General features: G+C 36.5%; 1 protein-coding gene across 2 annotated transcripts in view; it reads left to right on the top strand.

Moving 5' to 3' along the window:
* LOC133648230 (rho guanine nucleotide exchange factor 6-like) overlaps positions 1-23,944 on the top strand; it is a 118,646-nt gene that overhangs the window by 50,986 nt on the left and 43,716 nt on the right. For both annotated transcript variants that reach the window (XM_062044114.1, XM_062044113.1), the window contains exons 9-16: positions 1,686-1,808; positions 5,213-5,351; positions 8,876-8,935; positions 16,210-16,356; positions 18,323-18,409; positions 23,060-23,141; positions 23,217-23,332; positions 23,398-23,577. In XM_062044114.1, coding sequence (XP_061900098.1) covers positions 1,686-1,808; positions 5,213-5,351; positions 8,876-8,935; positions 16,210-16,356; positions 18,323-18,409; positions 23,060-23,141; positions 23,217-23,332; positions 23,398-23,577 — 934 coding nt within the window. The remainder of the gene's footprint in view (positions 1-1,685; positions 1,809-5,212; positions 5,352-8,875; positions 8,936-16,209; positions 16,357-18,322; positions 18,410-23,059; positions 23,142-23,216; positions 23,333-23,397; positions 23,578-23,944) is intronic.

Raw genomic sequence — 23,944 nt, 5'->3', positions numbered from 1 at the left:
CTCCACTTATGATATGTTGGAGCAGCAGGCAGCTATATACTCTGCATTGACCCACAAGACCCTGAAGAAAAATGTCAAAGACATCATCAACCTGTCTGATGATGATGTGAGAGTGGCAGAGGAGGTCCTCCAGGTGCTTAAACCCCTCAAAAGTGTCAATGATCCTGCCACTGACAACAAGGATTGTACAATCCATGGCTCCAAGTGTGGAAGACAGCAGCATCAGGCTTTATTTCACTATCTATGTTTCAAGGAAGATGATGTGCCTTCTTATGTTGCACTTTAACTTGTTTTTTATTAATGGTCATTGGTCCAAGTTTAAAGAAAGGAGAAATGCCTTTTTGTGTTGCACTGTTTTTCATTAATTATGTTAAAATGATAATAAAAATGCATGTCAAGTTGATCAACAGATTGTATTATTCTCCAGTGCAATAACAGTATTGTAATGAAGGCTAAAAGGGCATTAATGGGAGCTTTTAAAAAAAAAAGTCCCCAGTCCACTTTAAGGTTTTAAACAGGATTGTGCAGTTCTATAAAGACAAAGACACTCCTGGACCAACACCAGATGTTTCTCTCCTGAACATGTCTGCATCTCACCTGTCACAACAGCTGCTCATGTACTTAAGACAAAGCAAGAAATGCTAAAACCGCCTACTCATAAAGCTCATACATGATGTCCAAACGAAGTGGAACTCCACTTATGATATGTCGGAGCAGCAGGCAGCTATATACTCTGCATTGACCCACAAGACCCTGAAGAAAAATGTCAAAGACATCATCAACCTGTCTGATGATGATGTGAGAGTGGCAGAGGAGGTCCTCCAGGTGCTTAAACCCCTCAAAAGTGTTACATCTCTACTGAGCACTGAAACTTCACCATCTGTGTCAATGATCCTGCCACTGACAACAAGGATTGTACAATCCATGGCTCCAAGTGTGGAAGACAGCAGCATCAGGCTTTATTTCACTATCTTATGTTTCAAGGAAGATGATGTGCCTTCTTATGTTGCACTTTAACTTGTTTTTTATTAATGGTCATTGGTCCAAGTTTACAGAAAGGAGAAATGCCTTTTTTTGTTGCACTGTTTTTCATTAATTATGTTAAAATAAAAATGCATGTCAAGTTGATCAACAGATTGTATTATTCTCAAGTGCGATAACAGTATTGTAATGAAGGCTAAAAGGGCATTAATGGGAGCTTTTAAAAAAAAGAAGAAAAAAAGAAGTAACTAAATAGTTACTTTTCACAGTAACGCATTACTTTTTGATGTTAGTAACTGAGTTACTTTTGAAATTAAGTAACTAGTAATTGTAACTAGTTTCTGGTTTTCAGGAACTAACCCAACACTGGTTATGAATGAATAAAAGTTCATTTCATGTATTTCATCATGATCATGATTTATTATTACCACTGCTACCTGAGGACTTTTTCGTCCGAGTACCACCGAGTATCTTTGATATCTGGAAGAGTTTGAAGTCAAAATATAAACAATAAAAATGGTCTTGGGAAGACATTCTTCATAATAACACAAACAGAGGTATGGCCAAAAAAAGGATGGGAAAAGTCCCCAGTCCACTTTAAGGTTTTAAACAGGATTGTGCAGTTCTATAAAGACAAAGACACTCCTGGACCAACACCAGATGTTTCTCTCCTGAACATGTCTGCATCTCACCTGTCATGGCAGAGTCCCCGAGGGTCAGCAGCACCTGGCGGGATGCTACCTGAACGTGTCCAGTCAGATCAAGTCTCTCTACTTGGCCTACTGCTCCAGCCACCCGTCGGCGGTCTGCATCCTCACTGACCACAGGTGAGCACACAGGTGGCGGTCTGCATCCTCACTGACCACAGGTGAGCGTCTTAACTGAACATTTAGGTTGTGCAAGGGTCCCTTGGTCTGGGTGCAGTTGTTGTTGAAGCCACCAGGTGTCAGGCTTGCGTACAGGATGGTAAACGCAGGCTGCATATGTGTGTGGTATGCAGCAGGTGATGACGTCATGAGGAGTGGGTTCATCACTATTAACTGGGCCTGCACACAGGAAGCTGCATGTTGACAGGATGTGCACACTCGCGGTTAGGCCGCCCTTCAAAGCAGCAGTAGAGTAGAAGAACAAGTTGACTTAAAACGCTTTATTGTATCCATTCCACCATATCCACTTGGAATTATGGTCTGCAAACTATGTGAAAATAGCGTCCAAACTTCGCAGAATGCCACAATTTCAGGCTGCCATTTTGAATATTCAGCTCCGAATGTCCTGGGAAATTTCCGTACATTCAGGGTCTGCACTCTGATCACATTATTAGGGCAGTCGTACTGGAAATATACAACAATTAGAAAGAGATGTGCTGTTTATCATTCACCATCCTTATGTACACTGCAAAAACTGACATCTAAATAAGATGAAACATGTCAAATAAGGCTGATATTTGCTTGTTTTCTGTCTGATAAGATCATTCTTCTCACTAAGCAGATTTGATGTTAAGAGTGTTTTACTTGTTTGAAGTGTTTTGGTCCTAAATGATGTCAGTAAGATATTACAGCTTGTTGCTGAGATTTGATGAGCTATATTGAGTAAAACATGCTTGAAACTAGAATATCAAGTGTTGCAAAGCTGTGTCATCAACACTCACAAGTAGAAAAGTACTTTTTTAAAAGGCCTACTGAAATGATTTTTTAAAATTTAAACGGGAATAGCAGATCCATTCTATGTGTCATACTTGATCATTTCGCGATATCGCCATATTTTTGCTGAAAGGATTTAGTAGAGAACATCGACGATAAAGTTCGCAACTTTTGCTCGCTGATAAAAAGTAGCGTGACGTCACAGGAGCTAGTATTCCTCACAATTCCCCGTTGTTTACAATGGAGCGAGAGAGATTCGGACCGAGAAAGTGACGATTGCCCCATTAATTTGAGCGAGGATGAAAGATTTGTGGATGAGGAACGTGAGAGTGAAGGACTAGAGTGCAGTGCAGGACGTATCTTTTTTCGCTCTGACCGTAACTTAGGTACAAGCTGGCTCATTGGATTCCACACTCTCCTTTTTCTATTGTGGATCACGGATTTGTATTTTAAACCACCTGGGATACTATATCCTCTTGAAAATGAGAGTCGAGAACGCGAAATGGACATTCAGTGCCTTTTATCTCCACGACAATACATCGGCGAAATGCTTTAGCTACGAGCTAACGTGATAGCATCGTGCTTTAACTGCATATAGAAACAAAAAAAATAAACCCCTGACTGGAAGGATAGATAGAAAATCAACAATACTATTAAACCGTGGACATGTAAATACACGGTTAATGCTTTCCAGGCTGGCGAAGGTTAACAATGCTTTGCTAACGACGCCATTGAAGCTAACTTAGCAACTGGACCGCACAGAGCTATGCTAAAAACATTAGCTCTCCACCTACGCCAGCCAGCCCTCATTTGCTCATCAACACCCGTGCTCACCTGCGTTCCAGCGATCGGCAGAAGGACGAAGGACTTCACCCGATGCGTTTGGCGGCCCGGAGACGTAGGAAGTCAAGGTGAGGTCGGCGGCTAGCGCGGCTAGCGCTCCAACAAAGTCCTCCTGGTTGTGTTGCTGTAGTCCGCTGCTAATACACGGATCCCACCTACAACTGTCTTCTTTGCAGCCTTCATTGTTCATTAAACAAATTGCAAAAGATGTCCAGAATACTGTGGAATTATGAAATGAAAACAGAGCTTTTTGTATAGGATTCTACGGGGTACCATAACTTCCGTTACTCTGACTTCGTCACGCGCATACGTCGTCATACCGCGACGTTTCAGCCGGATATTTCCCGGGAAATTTAAATGTCACTTTTTTCAGTTAACCCGGCCGTATTGGCATGTGTTGCAATGTCAAAATTTCATCATTGATATATAAACTATCAGACTGCGTGGTCGCTAGTAGTGGCTTTCAGTAGGCCTTTAAAGTCATCATTTCTTATTTCAAGCATGTAAATAAAAACCAAAAATCATGACTTTGACACGATTGTGTCCCATAATTAAAACAGATGACAGCCAAATGGACTTTGCGGTTTTATTTTCAATGAAACAATAGAAAATACGTACTCCTATAGTAGTACACTTGTTATTAGTGAGAATATACTTGTTTGAAGGTATTTTTGGGTTCATTGAGGTTAGCTCATTTGACTTGTTTTGGAAAGTCTTGACAAGCCAAATTTTCTTGTTTTATTGGCAGATAATTTTGCTTAGTTCAAGTAAAATACCCCTTATTCTTGTATTTTTTTTGTCTTGTTTTTGAACACTGATATGAGCGAGAGGATAATATAACAACTGTTGGTGTGTCAGCATTTTCACAGGACATGTAAGAAGAGGGCAGATGGATCCAAGGGTAGTATCCACATGTTATTGTTACTAGAGTGATTAGGTCAATATTTAAAATCATTTTTATTTTTTGTTTTTCTTCATGTTTACAAACTTTGGGAATAATTCACGCGGACTTTGAGGGCAAGAACCAAAGCATTTCAATGAGTAGTAGATGACCTTTGTTTCGTTATTGTGTACTATTGACTGGGGGCTGCACACCAAAAATCGACTCGAATCGCGATTTTTGTATATCCCAATTCTTAATTCAATTCATCATTTTTGAAAGTTGCAGCACGGTGGCACAGGGGTTAGTGCATGTGCCTCCCAATACGAAGGTCCTGAGTAGTCTGAATTTGTGCCTTAAAACCTCTTAAGGCCCAAGCTGTTTGTTTACATGCTTTTTTTTTATTTCTCTTTGCTATTTGGGCTTATTGGACCCTAATTAGAATAAAAACTAAGAATCATCTTTTGATATGATGTACTTAGTCCATAAGTACACAAACGTGTACTTCATGTGTAGTGACATGCTAATTCTTATTTTTACACTTTTTTTCCCCCAAATTCCATTGTATGTTATACTCTTCTGACACCACCAGATGGCGGTATAAGTGTCCACATAAGTGGCCATAAGACCCCATTTCAGTAGTGTACACAATTTTGTAAATAAGAGCTAAAAGTTGCTGTCCACGCATGTGGCCGCTAAGCCTTTAGAGGTTCACACCCCGACTATTGACCTTTTTTTGCTGAGAAAATGGTATGTAATAAAAAAGAATATTGTGTTGAAAGATGTACACGTGGTCGGTGTCACTCAGGGATGATGGTAGTCTCACCTCAGCGTTGCTGTTAAAGAGTATCTTTTTCTTCTTGCCCAGTGAGGATCTTGACAAGTTGATGGAGAGCCAAGGAGCTAACCCTCCTGGTGTCCTCACCCTCACCAGCAGCCTCAGCAAGCCCTTCATGAGGCTGGACAAGTACCCCACCCTGCTGCAGGAGCTGGAGAGACACGTGGAGGTACACCATCATCATCATCATCACATGTTGTTCACTATACACCACCATCATCATCATATGTTGTTCACTATACACCATCATCATCACATGTTGTTCACTATACACCACCATCATCACATGTTGTTCACTATACACCATCATCATCATCATATGTTGTTCACTATACACCATCATCATCACATGTTGTTCACTATACACCATCATCATATGTTGTTCACTATACACCATCATCATCATCATCACATGTTGTTCACTATACACCATCATCATCATCATATGTTGTTCACTATACACCATCATCATCATCACATGTTCACTATACACCATCATCATCACATGTTGTTCACTATACACCATCATCATCACATGTTGTTCACTATACACCATCATCATCATCACATGTTCACTATACACCATCATCATCATCACATGTTGTTCACTATACACCACCATCATCACATGTTGTTCACTATACACCATCATCATCACATGTTCACTATACACCATCATCATCATCACATGTTGTTCACTATACACCATCATCATCACATGTTGTTCACTATACACCATCATCATCATCACATGTTGTTCACTATACACCATCATCATCATCAGCACATGTTGTTCACTATACACCATCATCATCATATGCTGTTCACTATACACCATCATCATCATCATATATTGTTCACTATACACCATCATCATCACCATATGTTGTTCACTATACACCATCATCATCATATGTTGTTCATTATACACCATCATCATCATATGTTGTTCACTATACACCATCATCATCATATGCTGTTCACTATACACCATCATCATCATCATATATTGTTCACTATACACCATCATCATCACCATATGTTGTTCACTATACACCATCATCATCATCACATGTTGTTCATTATACACCATCATCATCATATGTTGTTCACTATACACCATCATCATCATCATATGTTGTTCACTATACACCATCATCATCATCATATGTTGTTCACTATACACCATCATCATCATCATCACATGTTGTTCATTATACATCATCATCATCATATGTTGTTCACTATACACCATCATCATCATCATCACATGTTGTTCATTATACATCATCATCATCATATGTTGTTCACTATACACCATCATCATCATCATCACATGTTGTTCATTATACATCATCATCATCATATGTTGTTCACTATACACCATCATCATCATCATCATCACATGTTGTTCATTATACACCATCATCATCATATGTTGTTCACTATACACCATCATCATCATCATCACATGTTGTTCACTATACACCATCATCATCATATGTTGTTCACTATACACCATCATCATCATCATATGTTGTTCATTATACACCATCATCATCATCATATGTTGTTCACTATACACCATCATCATCACATGTTGTTCACTATACACCATCATCATCATCACATGTTGTTCACTATACACCATCATCATCATATGTTGTTCACTATACACCATCATCATCATCACATGTTGTTCACTATACACCATCATCATCATCATATGTTGTTCACTATACCGCTACTAATTAAGTACCGCCATACTCATTGATTAAAATCAGTACTACACTGCCTTTGAAAAGTACCGGTACTATTCTTTCATCTGTAACATGTAAGTACGTAACATGTAGATACGTAACATGTAGATACGTGACATGTAGATACATGACATGTAGATACATGACATGTAGATACGTAACATGTAGATGCGTAACATGTAGATGCGTAACATGTAGATGCGTAACATGTAGATGCGTAACATGGAGATACGTGACATGTAGATACATGACATGTAGATACGTGACATGTAGATACGTGACATGTAGATACGTGACATGTAGATACGTAACATGTAAATACGTGACATGTAGCTCCGTGACATGTAGATACGTGACATGTAGATACGTAACATGTAGATACGTAACATGTAGATACGTAACATGTAGATGCGTAACATGTAGATACGTAACATGTAGATGCGTAACATGTAGATGCGTAACATGTAGATGCGTAACATGTAGATGCGTAACATGTAGGTGCGTAACATGTAGATACGTAACATGTAGATGCGTAACATGTAGATGCGTAACATGTAGGTGCGTAACATGTAGGTACGTAACATGTAGATGCGTAACATGTAGATGCGTGACATGTAGATACGCGACATGTAGATACGCGACATGTAGATACGTAACATGTAGATACGTAACATGTAGATGCGTGACATGTAGATGCGTGACATGTAGATGCGTAACATTTAGATACGTGACCTGTAGAAACGTGACATGTAGATACGTGACATGTAGATACGTGACATGTAGATACGTAACATGTAGATACGTGACATGTAGATACGTAACATGTAGATACGTAACATGTAGCTCTGTAACATGTAGATACATGACATGTAGATACGTAACATGTAGATGCGTAACATGTAGATGCGTAACATGTAGATGCGTAACATGTAGATACGTGACATGTAGATACATGACATGTAGATACGTGACATGTAGATACGTAACATGTAGACACGTAACATGTAGATACGTAACATGTAGATACGTGACATGTAGATACGTGACATGTAGATACGTGACATGTAGATACGTGACATGTAGCTCCGTGACATGTAGATGCGTAACATGTAGATACGTAACATGTAGATACGTGACATGTAGCTCCGTGACATGTAGATACGTGACATGTAGATACGTAACATGTAGATACGTAACATGTAGATACGTAACATGTACATGCGTAACATGTAGATGCGTAACATGTAGATGCGTAACATGTAGATGCGTAACATGTAGATGCGTAACATGTAGGTACGTAACATGTAGATACGTAACATGTAGATGCGTAACATGTAGATGCGTAACATGTAGGTACGTAACATGTAGATGCGTAAAATGTAGATGCGTGACATGTAGATGCGCGACATGTAGATACGTGACATGTAGATACGTAACATGTAGATACGTAACATGTAGATACGTGACATGTAGATGCGTGACATGTAGATGCGTGACATGTAGATGCGGAACATTTAGATACGTGACCTGTAGATACGTGACATGTAGATACGTGACATGTAGATACGTGACATGTAGATACGTGACATGTAGATACGTAACATGTAGATACGTAACATGTAGCTCTGTAACATGTAGATACATGACATGTAGATACGTAACATGTAGATGCGTAACATGTAGATGCGTAACATGTAGGTACGTAACATGTAGGTACGTAACATTTAGATACGTAACATGTAAATGCGTAACATGTAGATGCGTGACATGTAGATACGTGACATGTAGATACGTGACATGTAGATACGTGACAGTAGATACATAACATGTAGATACGTGACATGTAATACGGAAGAGGATTGAAGGTACAAACAAGTGCAATTTTGTCTCAAATGCTGAACTCCTGGGTTTGTGTTTTGTGTGCTGGTCACAGGAAGGCCACCCGGACTTCCCAGACATGGTCAAGGCGACTGCAGCATTCAGGAGCTTAGTGGTAAGCGTGTGACGCCCCTTCTTATGACCCCTCGCCTCACCACAGTCACTTGTCTATTAGCACACCTGCAGATGAGACATGTGCAAAAGAGGAAAACCACACTGAAGCTGTTCATAGTTTCCTCACACTTCCTCGCTAGAATTACACAATGAGGTGACTCACTCTGCTGCGGGGGGGGAAAATGATATTATTGTGACTGAAATGTTGTTCCACTTGAAGGACGGCTCTGCCCACGGAGTCCTTCTGCAGTGGAACGTAGAAACTTTTACCGTGACGGTTTTCCTTTTTTTGAGTCAGAGGAGGCCCGAGTTAGCGCGATGAAATGTCACCCAGACCTCAAATTAAATAAGAAGCAAACACCGCTTTATTTTCCATGACTACAACTTGGTTGGGCTTTAAGAATTTGTGATTTAACAGTAGGTCTTGCTTCTAGAACAGGGGTGGGCAATTCATTTTTACCGGGGGCCGCATGAGCAACCTGAGCACTGCTGGAGGGCCACACCGACAATATTCCGATTAAATTTTGCTTAAATTATTTTTGATATACCGTAAGATAAATAATAATAATAATAATAATAATTTCATTCAACCTAACTTAACTTTATACAAAACCATATTGCTTTTGATGGTTTTATTTGTAACACTGTCTTACACAACACTTCCTGATGTATAATACAATGCAAAAATGTCCATTTCTGTCACTTTATCCTGCATCCTCTTTAAAAGTCCAACATTATTCCCCGTCAGATTTGGACAACCATCTGTTGTCACACCTGCCAGCTTGTCCCATTTCAGTCCTAACATGTCCGAACACGCATTTACCTACACTACCGTTCAAAAGTTTGGGGTCACCCAAACAATTTTGTGTTCGAGCCTTCATTTCTAAGAACAAGAATAGACTGTCGCGTTTCAGATGAAAGTTCTCTTTTTCTGGCCATTTTGAGCGTTTAATTGACCCCACAAATGTGATGCTCCAGAAACTCAATCTGCTCCAAGGAAGGTCAGTTTTGTAGCTTCTGTAACGAGCTAAACTGTTTTCAGATGTGTGAACACGATTGCACAAGGGTTTTCTAATCATCAATTAGCCTTCTGAGCCAATGAGCAAACACATTGTACCATTAGAACACTGGAGTGATAGTTGCTGGAAATGGGCCTCTATACACCTATCTAGATATTGCACCAAAAACCAGACATTTGCAGCTAGAATAGTCATTTACCACATTAGCAATGTATAGAGTGTATTTCTTTAAAGTTAAGACTAGTTTAAAGTTATCTTCATTGAAAAATAAGGACATTTTAATGTGACCCCAAACTTTTGAACGGTAGTGTATGTGAACAAGTCATTACCTGTGGTTGTCTTTTTTATTGACTGCATGGCTGCCAGCTCCTCCGTGATTTGAAAGTCTGCAGTTATCCCACGTGAGAAGATGAGCAGCTGGGCGGTGTCACGTACATCTCCGATCCAAAGCCGGCGAAAAACAGTCAAAGTCGGCCGTTCTGTTCTTCAGCTGAAGCTCCAAGTTTCCAGCGATGGTCTCAACCCGCCTCGTTACAGTGCGTCGGGAGAGTGACACGTTCTCAAATGCGCCCCTCTTCTCCGGGGCATATCAGCGCAACGGAGTCCAATAAGCACTCCTTAATAAACTCTCCGTCAGAAAACGCCTTACTTTTTCTGGCGATTTTGTGAGAAATGACGAAACTTGTCCTGACAGCTGCATCTCTGGGGGTTGTGAAATTTGGCAAAAAGTCCTCGTTGGGTTTGCAGTTTTACCATCAACGCATCAGCCTCCCTTGCGCGCGCTTCATCAGACAGATTCCGGTATTTTTCCTCGTTCTTCATCGTGTAGCGGCGATTCAAATGATATTCTTTAAACACAGCAAGCTGTGTAGCGCAAATTAAGCACACGGCTTTACCTTCAATTTATGTAAAGAAATACTTTGCAGTCCATGTCTTGTTGAAAACACGCCGTTCCTCATCAACTTTTCTCTTTTTTAGCGTCTCGGGGGTAACCGTGCATCACTTGTCGCTGTGCACCTTCACTCACAGGTCACACACGGACATACGCCCATAAATAACACTTTTCAAAATAAAAGCAGCACAGTTGTATTGCACGCACGACATATATATATTTTTTAATTTATTTTGTAATTTGTGATTGCCGCTGTTCACATTCACTCGCAATCACACACGAGCATACGTCCACACGGAAGTAATACAAATAATGCTTTTCAAAACAAAAGCAGCACCGTTGTATTGCACGCTCGACATAGATACTTTTTTAAAATGTATTTTGTCATTTATGATTGGCCTCACGGGGGCCGGACAGGGACGCACAAAGGGACGCAGAATGCCCAGGTCTGTTCTAGAACATCAAATTGTAGACAAAAAAAAGCATAATCGTATAACTCATTCGTCATCCAATGAAATTGCTCCGTTATGACACTATCTACACTGCAAAAAGTCAGTGTTCAAAAACAAGAATAAAAAATGCAAAAATGAGGGGTATTTTATTTGAACTAAGCAAAATTATCTGCCAATAGAACAAGAAAATTTGGCTTGTCAAGACTTTCCAAAACAAGTCAAATCAGCTAACCTCAATGAACCCAAAAATAGCTTAAAGGCCTACTGAAATGATTTTTTTTTATTTAAACGGGGATAGCAGATCTATTCTATGTGTCATACTTGATCATTTCGCGATATTGCCATATTTTTGCTGAAAGGATTTAGTATAGAACAACGACGATAAAGATTGCAACTTTTGGTATCTGATAAAAAAAAGGCTTGCACCTACCGGAAGTAGCGTGACGTAGTCAGTTGAACATATACGCAAAGTTCCCTATTGTTTACAATGATGGCCGCATGAAGTGAGAGAGATTCGGACCGAGAAAGCGACAATTTCCCCATTAATTTGAGCGAGGATGAAAGATTTGTGGATGAGGAAAGTGCAAGTGAAGGACTAGTGGGGAGTTGAAGCTATTCAGATAGGGAAGATGCTGTGAGAGCCGGGGGTGACCTGATATTCAGCTGGGAATGACTACAACAGTAAATAAACACAAGACATATATATACTCTATTAGCCACAACACAACCAGGCTTATATTTAATATGCCACAAATTAATCCTGCATTAAAAACACCTGCGTGTTTGTTATGCTAGCTCCTAGCTCCTATGCTAGCTCCTAGCTCCATAGAACACGCCAATACAATTCAAACACCTGATCAACACACACAATCACTCAGCCCAAATGACCATTCACCTAACCCAAGGTTCATAAAGCTTATATATTTTAAAAAAGTTACGTACATACGCAAAAAAAAGTTGCGCACATACGGTCAAGCGATCAAATGTTTAGAAGCCAAAGCTGCATACTCACAGTAGCACGTCTGCGTCTTTGTCATCCAAATCAAAGTAATCCTGGTAAGAGTCTGTGTTGTCCCAGTTCTCTACAGGCGTCTGTGTATCGAAGTCAAAAGTCCTCCTGGTTAGAGTCTCTGTTATCCGAGTTCTTCCATCTTGACTGCATCTTCCGGGAATGTAAACAAAGAAGCGCCGGCTATGTACTGTTGTCGCTGACTACGTTCGAAAAATACGTCCATTTCGCACCGACAACTTTCTTCTTTGCTTGCTCAGCTTCCTTCTCCATAATGCAATGAACATGATTGCAACAGATTCACGAACACAGATGTCCAGAATACTGTGGAATTATGAAATGAAAACAGAGCTTTTTCGTATTGGCTTCAATGTGGAAGGCATACCCGTGTTCCCCGGTCTACGTCACGCGCATACGTCATCCTCAGAGGCGTTTCGAACCGGAAGTTTAGCGGCAAATTTAAAATGTCACTTTATAAGTTAACCCGGCCGTATTGGCATGTGTTATAATGTTAAGATTTCATCATGGATATATAAACTATCAGACTGCGTGGTCGGTAGTAGTGGCTTTCAGTAGGCCTTTAAAATAAGTATATTCTCACTAATAACAAGTGCACTTTTCTTGGTAGAAAAAAAAAGAGACCTTTTTGCTCAATATGTTGAAAAATATTCTTAAATGACGTAAATGCTAGTGCCATTATCTTGACATCATGATATGCGCTCGGCATCATGATTTTATTTTCATGCTTTAAGTAAGAAATGATGACTTTAAAAAAGTAGTTTTCTACTTGTGAGTGTTGATGACACAGCTTTGCAACAGTCGACATTCTAGTTTCAAGCATGTTTTACTCAATATAGGTCATCAAATCTCAGCAACAAGCTGTAATATCTTACTGACATCATTTAGGACCAAAACACTTCAAACAAGTAAAACACTCGAACATAAAATCTGCTTAGTGAGAAGAATTATCTTATCAGACAGAAAATAAGCAAATATCACCCTTTTTTGACATATTTCATCTTACTTAGATTTCACTTTTTGCAGTGTATGTACACATGGACACTTATAATCGGATTAAAAGTCTAACCAGAATTAAAATGCTGCATGTAAACACACCATTGGGAATATTCTGACCCAATCACACACATTGGGATCAAAATGTAATTCCAATCGAGGCGGGTGTTTTATGTCGATAGTCATTGGGATTGTAGCGCATGAAAACACATCCTCTCATGTTCCGGTTGAAATTATCCTTCCTGCGCATGTCTTTGATGTCAGGTGTACTTTGGTAGTGGAGGGGGACTACATTTAATAGTCTCGGAATGAAGCGATTGTCTTGCTGCTGTCTCCCCCTATTCAACATGTACAGAAGTAGTAGCTATATATACTATAGACTTTGTTGCTTTAAAACAAGACGAGCAAAAGTATGTTCTGGAGTGTCACATGTCGATGTATTAATAAAGTTGTCGTCTTAACAAGCTGTTTTATTCACGACTTTACATAATCGCAACAGAGAAAAAGAGAGGTAAAACAAAAGTGTACAGCTCCATTTCAAAAAGAGAGGTAAAACAAAAGTAGTGCAAAGAAGGAAAAATGGTAAACACCATTGTAGCTTCGGACAAGCAGAAATGCACAAAGCCCTGTTTGTTTACTGCTTCTTCAGCACCTGCAGTGAGCCAACTCGTCCAAAAGATGGCGCCATAGCACAAACAACAACACGACTTTCCAGTTTGTTACGTTCTGCGCATGTCAAAGTCAATTATTCCGATTTAAGGTGTAATGCACGTCGTAATCAGATCTTTTTTTCCCAGGAATATTGCAATCCCAATGACGATCAGATTAAATGAATGTTGTCATGTACACGTGGCTACTGTTGCACTCAAAATTATTCACACCTCAATACTAAATGAACATTTCATTCAAGCCATTTAGTGAGATGATTTGAATAGCTTTAATATCATGATTTTTACTAAAAATGGACGTATTTCTGCTCAAACTCTTAATGAATCTGTCCCGATACAGCATCTACTTGTACACACATAACATACCTCTCTCTGTGGAAATGTAAAAATAGAGATCAATAATGAGTTAGACACCTTAATACTATTAATGAACACAAACACCAATATTTGTCTTTAAATATAGGGATAATGTTTACCCACAGCATTTTCATTAGACATTACAAATGACTTTAAGGTGTGGAGTTCACACCCAAATACTGTCTTACCCAACATAATGAATAATCGTGATTAATAATTGTGATTTCAATATTGATAAAATATCATATTAATTATTATGTGGGCCATAATCGTGCAGCCTAGATCTCATACATCAGAGGTGTCCAAAGTGCGGCCCGGGGGCCATTTGCGGCCTGCAGCTAATCGTTTACCGGCCCCCCACACATTCTGCAAAAATTGCAAAATTGATAGTGTGGCAAAAATTAAAAAAAACATTTAAAAAAAAGTGGTATGAGGTGAAATCTAACGAGAAAAAGTTGCAATGTTGACACAAAGCTGCCATGCAGGCTGTTTTCTTCTTCTTTTGTCTTTGTTTATTTTTTATTTTTTTTGCCATTGCTCAAAAAAAAAAAAAGACAAAAAATCTCTCTTACAATAAATTATTACTTAAAAAATGTCACTTTAAAATGTTTTATGTGGAAAAAATATTGCATATATTGTGTGGTTGCCATAAAAAAACACCAAAGTTTTATTTGACAAAAGAGCATAATACAAACAAAATAATAGTTCAAACGTAAAATGGACAGATATATCTGAAGTTGATCTCGTAATTTAAGTGTTAAAAGTAAAAAAAACCTATAAAAAATGTATCACTTTATGAGTGGGAGACCTTTTGGATCCGTAATATATTTAGTAGGATTTTATTTAACATTTCACTGTGATTACTCAAAAATATTAGATAATTAAAATCAATGGTGTCCTGCATTATTGATCTTTTAGGGCTCTAATTACTAAATACTGCATATTTCAGTTTTACTATAAAAAACAAAGTTATCTTTGACAGAAAAGGCATAAAACCTTTTTTTTTTTTTTTTTTACTTTATATCAACCTGAAGTTGATATAGAGATTTACTGTAAGCGTTAAATTAAAAATAATAATGATTTGACTTATTTTTTACATTTTAATGACTGAGACCCTTTATGGTCCCCGGGACCCCTAAAGGTTAAAAAAAAAAAAAATCCATATATTTTGTTAAGGTTTGAAAATGAAAAATATCAAAATGGCCCCCGCATGCTTAAATTTTTCCGTGTGCGGCCCTCAGTGGAAAAAGTTTGGACACCCCTGTCATACATGAACACTATTTGTATCTATATGGACAAAAAGTGCAGTTACGTCTTATGTCCATTAGGTGCCATCTGGCACAGTTTTCAAATTTATTTATGTTATTTTGTGTCTGCCATATTACGTTGTTTATAATGCTCGTGTTGCACATTCAATTTTCTATTTGATTTACATACATACATGTTGAATGTTTATTTTAAATAAAACTTGGTTGAAAGATTTCAGTATAAGTAGTTTTTAGCACATTTAAAAATAGGGCGATAATAATGATAACTGTGATCACAATAAGAAATGTTCCTACAGTGACATCTCTAATGGGTACAAAACAATTAGCCATCCATCCATTTTCTACCGCTTGTCCCGTTTGATCTTAATTAACAAATACAAATGAAAACATCTGTATTCAAGAAATATTAATCTGAAACATTTTTATATATGTTTAAATTTAGTTTTATTTGCACAACTAAGTTTTGTTCAGGAGAGAACACACAGAGGAGAATACAAATAATAAGAGAAGAAATTAAAAAGCTGGTTTGACAATCTTTGAATCTCAGTAAGACTAAAATGATGATATTTGGTTACAGTAAGAATATTTTGCTGCAGGTGCAGTGCCAGGACCTGCGAAAGCGCAAGAACCTGGAGCTCCAGATCTTGTCAGAAACGGTGCGCGGTTGGGACGGAGACAGCATGAAGAGTCTGGGTCACGTGGTCTACATGTCCCAGGTCCACTTGAGGAGCGGCTCCAGCGAGGTGAGCCAGGTCCATGATGGAGGGACCTGTTCCCGGATTTACTTTCTATATGAGCCTTCAAAGGGGGGGTTTGTGGTTAACTGAACAGAACCCCTGTGGAAGACCCACTGTGTGTGTGTGTGTGTGTGCTTCACTACACACCGTAGGAGGATACAATAGCTCGCCGGCGTCACAATGTAAACAAACGCCATGGGTGGATCTATACCTGACATCCACTGTAATGATACCAAGTACAAGAGCGTATCTAGTCAATACTCAGGGTTTCCCACACATTCATTTATTTATTGCGGCCCGCCACGAAAGAATTACGTCTGCCACATAAAAAAATTAAAATAAAATTAAAAAATTAAAAAATAAATAAATAAATAAATTAAAAAAATAAAAATAAAAAAGTTTTTTTTGTCCTCTCCATCTTCTCAGGCAAATCATATAGTTGATGTAGATGCCCATATCGGCTGTTCAGATTTACTTTACAAAAGAGAAGTGTAGGATACGTCTCTTGTTGCCTTACTTGTATTTGACTTTATTAAATGTATTTCAGATCAGATCAGATCAGAGCTTTATTTGTCCATTCTTAACATGTACAAGACACATAAGAACTGAAATTACATTTTCGGCACAATCCCGCTAAGAGCAGACATACGTTACAGGGAGACAAGACGGGACCGCCAACGGATCAGCCACTTAGGCGCTCCTTAAAAAGGTGGGAAAAAGGTGACATTGGGGAAGGGGGGGAGAGTAAAAAAAATATCAGTCTGAGGCTGGACCCTCAGGAATGGTCCAGACTGAGTCCGAGGAAAAAAACCTCACATAGCATGGCACACATAAACATGGTACATGTAAACACAACATGTGTATACAACAAAGGGTGCAAAGTCTGCAGGCAGTAGGAAACACATGGTTAAGTGTAGGGAGTAAAACTGATGGCAGTCTAAAGTTCAAGATTTTCAGAGCTCTTTGTTCAGTGGATCAGATGTTTGATGAAGCTCTGTGTCTATCTACCACCACTACTGTTTCCTGTTTATTTGTTACTGACTGTGGCAGGACACCTCTGCCTCTGTTTCACTTTATGTTGCTGGTAAATAATATGGTTGTAGTAGTAGGCTAAAGTTAAATTATTTAGTATGCACTAATTAAAGGGGCAGAGCTTTGAGACATTTTAGCTTTTATATTTTATAAGATATATTTTTTGTAAGAACCACAATTAATAAATATATTTCAGTGAATAACTTATTGTTCAAATCTGTATATAAATATGTACATAAAGTGTTGTAATTATATTGTAAAATAGATGGATGGACGTTTAAAACAAAACTGTTATTAATTAGTAAGTATACATTTTTTTAGCCTTTTTAGAGAAAATCAAATCATTGTAGTAAATTATGCAAATTACTCAATGATGTCATGGTGACCATGCCCACAGCCACGCCCACAGCCACGCCCCCGCAGCCACAGGTATCTTGGCAGTTTATGGGAAACACTGAATACTACTTACATCGATATTTTGTTATCCAGACAAAATCCTTTTTCCTATTTAAAAAAAAAAGGTATATAATGTTTATAAAGTCAGTAAATATGTCCCTGGACACATGAGGACTTTGAATATGACCAATGTATGATCCTGTAACTACTTGGTATCAGATCCATACCTAAATGTGTGGTATCATCCAAAACTAATGTCAAGTATCAAAGAAGAGAAGAATAAGTGATTATTACATTTGAAGGGTTATGGTTAAAACAATAAAAAGTACATCAGGGAGTTGCCTACAGCCACAGCTGCAAATGTCAGTGTTTGTGACCCAGCGCTATGTGAATGATATTTATGTAGCACTTTGTTTTCCTCAAATTTGATTTGGTTTTAGAGAGCATACACCCGGCAACTGTAAGAGTTATTTCAAATAGTCATTGACTTTGGCTTTTTCACGTCCAAGATGAAGACATCACGTGACCTTGATGTGTCTTTCAGGACAAGGACGAGCGCTACTTGATGCTTTTCCCCAACGTGCTGCTGATGCTGTCCAGCAGTCCACGGATGAGCGGCTTCATTTACCAGGCAAGTAGCAGCAAACCTCGCCTGATTGAACTAAAGCTGGGGCGGCCACACCTTTTCTGCAGGCCAGCTACTTGTCAATGTACCAAGTGGAGGGGATCATTCATATTTATCATTTATATTCATTTATATATGAAAGAGTGAAAGGTGTTTAATGATAATACAAGCATGTTTCTTTCATGAAGACAAGAATATAAGTTGCTGTGATTGTGATGACTTGCATGGATTGGAATCAGACAGTAGTGATGATAACATACACATTTTACAATGGAGGAGAAAAACATAAAATAAAATAAAATAAAATAAGAAATAAAAAAAAAAAAAATAAATAAAATAAAATACATTAAAATAAAATAAATAAATAAATATAATAAAACACAATATAAAACAAAACACAAATAACTTGCATTGATTGGAATCAGACAGTAGTGACGATAACTTCCACATTTTCAAATGGAGGAGAAAAACATAAAACAAAATAAAATAAGAAATAAATAAATAAAATAAAATAAAATAAAAAATAAATAAATAAATATAATAAAACACAAAATAAAACAAAACACAAATACCTTGCATTGATTGGAATCAGACAGTAGTGATGATAACTTCCACATTTTCAAATGGAGGAGAAAAACAATAAAATAAAATAAATTAAAAAAATTAATAAATAGATAAAATAAAATAAAACACAAAAAACTCGCATTGGTTGGAATCAGACAGTAGTGATAACGTCCACATTTTAAAATGGAGAAAAACACAACATCGAATAAATAAAAAATAAATAAATAAATAAACTTAAAACGCAAAATAAAATAAAACACAAAAAACTTGCATTGTGGAGTCAGACAGTAGTGATGATAATGTCCACATTTTCAAATGGAGGAGAAAAACACAAAATAAAAATAAATAAAAAATCAATAAAATAAAACACAAAATAAAATAAAACACAAATAACTTGCATTGATTGGAATCAGACAGTAGTGATGATAACGTCCACATTTTCAAATAGAGGAGAAAAACACAAAATTAAAAAAAATAAAATAAAAATAAAACACAAAATACAATAAAATAAAACACAAAAAACTTGCGTTGATTGGAATCAGACAGTAGTGATGATAAAATCCACATTTTCAAATGGAGGAGAAAAACACAAAATAAAATTTAAAAAAAAAAAAAATAATAATAATAAAGCACAAAATAAAGTAAAATAAAACACAAATAACTTGCATTGATTGGAATCAGACAGTAGTGATGATAACCTCCACATTTTCAAATGGAGGAGAAAAACACAAAATAAAATAAAAATAAATAAATAAATAAAACACAAAATAAAATAAAATAAAACACAAAAAACTTGCATTGATTGGAATCAGACAGTAGTGATGATAACTTCCACATTTTAAAATGGAGAAAAACACAAAATCGAATTTAAAAAAATAAATAAATAAATAAACTTAAAACACAAAATAAAATAAAATAAAACACAAAACACTTGCATTGTGGAATCAGACAGTAGTGATGATAATGTCCACATTTTCAAATGGAGGAGAAAAACACAAAATAAAATAAAAAAATAAATAAATAAAATAAAACACAAAATAAAATAAAACACAAATAACTTGCATTGATTGGAATCAGACAGTAGTGATGATAACGTCCACATTTTCAAATAGAGGAGAAAAACACAAAATAAAATAAAAATAAATAAATAAATAAAAATAAAACACAAAATACAATAAAATAAAACACAAAAAACTTGCGTTGATTGGAATCAGACAGTAGTGATGATAAAATCCACATTTTCAAATGGAGGAGAAAAACACAAAATAAAATAAAATAAAAATAAAAACATAATAAAGCACAAAATAAAGTAAAATAAAACACAAATAACTTGCATTGATTGGAATCAGACAGTAGTGATGATAACCTCCACATTTTCAAATGGAGGAGAAAAACACAAAATAAAATAAAAATAAATAAATAAATAAAAATAACACACAAAATAAAATAAAATAAAACACAAAAAACTTGCATTATGGAATCAGACAGTAGTGATGATAATGTCCACATTTTCAAATGGAGGAGAAAAACACAAAATAAAAAAAATAAAAAAATAAATAAAATAAAACACAAAATAAAATAAAACACAAATAACTTGCATTGATTGGAATCAGACAGTAGTGATGATAACCTCCACATTTTCAAATAGAGGAGAAAAACACAAAATAAAATAAAAATAAATAAATAAATAAAAATAAAACACAAAATAAAATAAAATAAAACACAAAAAACTTGCATTGATTGGAATCAGACAGTAGTGATGATAACTTCCACATTTTAAAATGGAGAAAAACACAAAATAAAATAAATAAATAAAAAATAATAATAATAATAAAGCACAAAATAAAGTAAAATAAAACACAAATAACTTGCATTGATTGGAATCAGACAGTAGTGATGATAACCTCCACATTTTCAAATAGAGGAGAAAAACACAAAATAAAATAAAAATAAATAAATAAATAAAAATAAAACACAAAATAAAATAAAATAAAACACAAAAAACTTGCATTGATTGGAATCAGACAGTAGTGATGATAACTTCCACATTTTAAAATGGAGAAAAACACAAAATCGAATAAAATAAATAAATAAATAAATAAACTTAAAACACAAAATAAAATAAAATAAAACACAAAAAACTTGCATTGTGGAATCAGACAGTAGTGATGATAATGTCCACATTTTCAAATGGAGAAAAACACAAAATAAAAAAATAAAAAAATAAATAAAATAAAACAAAAAATAAAATAAAACACAAATAACTTGCATTGATTGGAATCAGACAGTAGTGATGATAACGTCCACATTTTCAAATAGAGGAGAAAAACACAAAATAAAATAAAAATAAAACACAAAATACAATAAAATAAAACACAAAAAACTTGCGTTGATTGGAATCAGACAGTAGTGATGATAAAATCCACATTTTAAAATGGAGAAAAACACAAAATAAAAAAAATAAACATAATAATAATAAAGCACAAAATAAAGTTAAATAAAACACAAATAACTTGCATTGATTGGAATCAGACAGTAGTGATGATAACCTCCACATTTTCAAATGGAGGAGAAAAACACAAAATAAAATAAAAAATAAATAAATAAATAAAATAAAACACAAAATAAAATAAAATAAAACACAAAAAACTTGCATTGATTGGAATCAGACAGTAGTGATGATAACTTCCACATTTTAAAATGGACAAAAACACAAAATCGAATAAATAAATAAAAAAAATTAAATAAATAAATAAACTTAAAACACAAAATAAAATAAAATAAAACACAAAAAACGTGCATTGTGGAATCAGACACTAGTGATGATAATGTCCACATTTTCAAATGGAGGAGAAAAACACAAAATTAAATAAATAAATAAATAAATAAAATAAAACACAAAATAAAATAAAACACAAATAACTTGCATTGATTGGAATCAGACAGTAGTGATGATAACTTCCACATTTTCAAATAGAGGAGAAAAACACAAAATAAAATAAAAATAAATAAATAAATAAAAATAAAGCACAAAATACAATAAAATAAAACACAAAAAACTTGCGTTGATTGGAATCAGACAGTAGTGATGATAACATCCACATTTTCAAATGGAGGAGAAAAACACAAAATAAAATAAATAAAAATAAATAAATAATAATAATAAAGCACAAAATAAAGTAAAATAAAACACAAATAACTTGCATTGATTGGAATCAGACAGTAGTGATGATAACCTCCACATTTTCAAATGGAGGAGAAAAACACAAAATAAAATAAAAATAAATAAATAAATAAAAATAAAACACAAAATAAAATAAAACACAAAAAATTTGCATTGATTGGAATCAGACAGTAGTGATGATAACCTCCACATTTTCAAATGGAGGAGAAAAACACAAAATAAAATAAAAATAAATAAATAAATAAAAATAAAACACAAAATAAAATAAAACACAAAAAACTTGCATTGATTGGAATCAGACAGTAGTGATGATAACATCCACATTTTCAAATGGAGGGAAAAAAAAGTCCTCCTTTCTGTCCAATACCACATGAAAGTGTCCATCTTCCATACTCATTTTTATGCACTTTACAAGAAATACATTGGCGGCAAACTCCCTAGCTTGCTAGCTCGTGTGCGCTCGCCTTCTGAGACTCTTATTTTGTTAGCGCAGGCAGGATGAAGCAGCGCTTTTATTGTGAAGACAGGATCTGTGCGCTCGGTCTTTAGAGTTTTGACAGCAGGTTTGATTGATTGATTGAGAAGTTTATGGACATGTTAAAGAATGTAATCCATGTAACGCTTTAAAAAGGCAAATGGATGTCACGAAAAGCCAAAAGGTTTGTTTCCATTGTGGTCAATTAAATATTCATCACATTTCATACATTCAATAATAAACCTGTAACATGTATATCAAAAATGAAGAAAGTCACGTCTTGGTGAAGATGGATGAGCCATCATTTTTGGGTCTATTTCTTTAATGCCTGGCTGGCGGTGGAGTGACACACCCTCCACCATCCACCGCTGGCTCGCCATGCACATGATGGCGCCCATGAAGTAAACAATGATGGCGTCCATCTTTGGTTTAGGGAAGGCTGGCGTTGACGGGCACCACGGTGACGAGGCATGCGGAGGACGCCGACGGTGCACACTTTGCCTTCGACATCACAGGTGTGTGTGCCCATACCAGTCTCTCCTCACCATCACGTGACGTGACGTGACGTGACGTGTGTTTGTGTGGCGCAGGAAGCGCGACGGAGCGTGTCACCGTCTTCTGCAGCAGCACGGGCGAGCTGCAGGAGTGGCTGGATCACCTGCAGCCGTTTAGTAAAGGAGGCAGCCCCGCAGGCACCATCTTGAAGGTGAGACGACCACAAAGTGCACCGCCCGGTGAAGACGTTATCACCGACTTGTTTTCTTGGTGCAGAGCGTGGAGAGCAAGTCACTGAGCATGGTGGGCGCCCCCACCCACTTGTCACACCTCGGCAGCTTCAGCGGCACCACCCGTGGGCCCCTGGAACCGCCCAAAACCAGCAAGCCCTGGTCGCTCAGCTGCCTGCGCCCAGCGCCGCCCCTTAAGGCCTCCGCGGCCCTGGGCTACAAAGAGGTTAGTCCCTTCAAGGAGTCAACTGTTGTTGTTACCTAGGTTACTATTAACTTGTTATACATGTGTTACCAAGGTTACTATTAACTAGTTATACATGTGTTACCAAGGTTACTATTAACTAGTTATACATGTGTTACCAAGGTTACTATTAGTTACACTTGTGTTACTAAGGTTACTATTAGTTACACATGTGTTACCAAGGTTACTATTAACTGGTTATACATGTGTTACGAAGGTTAATATCAAATAGTTATACATGTTTTACCAAGGTTACTAATAACTAGTTATGCATTTGTTACCTAGGTTACTATTAACTAGTTACAACTGTGTTACCAAGGTTACTATTAACTAGTTATACATGTGTTAC

Source organism: Entelurus aequoreus, linkage group LG04, assembly GCF_033978785.1.
Source record: "Entelurus aequoreus isolate RoL-2023_Sb linkage group LG04, RoL_Eaeq_v1.1, whole genome shotgun sequence".
In the NCBI taxonomy this organism is placed as follows: domain Eukaryota; kingdom Metazoa; phylum Chordata; class Actinopteri; order Syngnathiformes; family Syngnathidae; genus Entelurus; species Entelurus aequoreus.
This window is presented reverse-complemented; position numbering and strand designations above follow the sequence as displayed.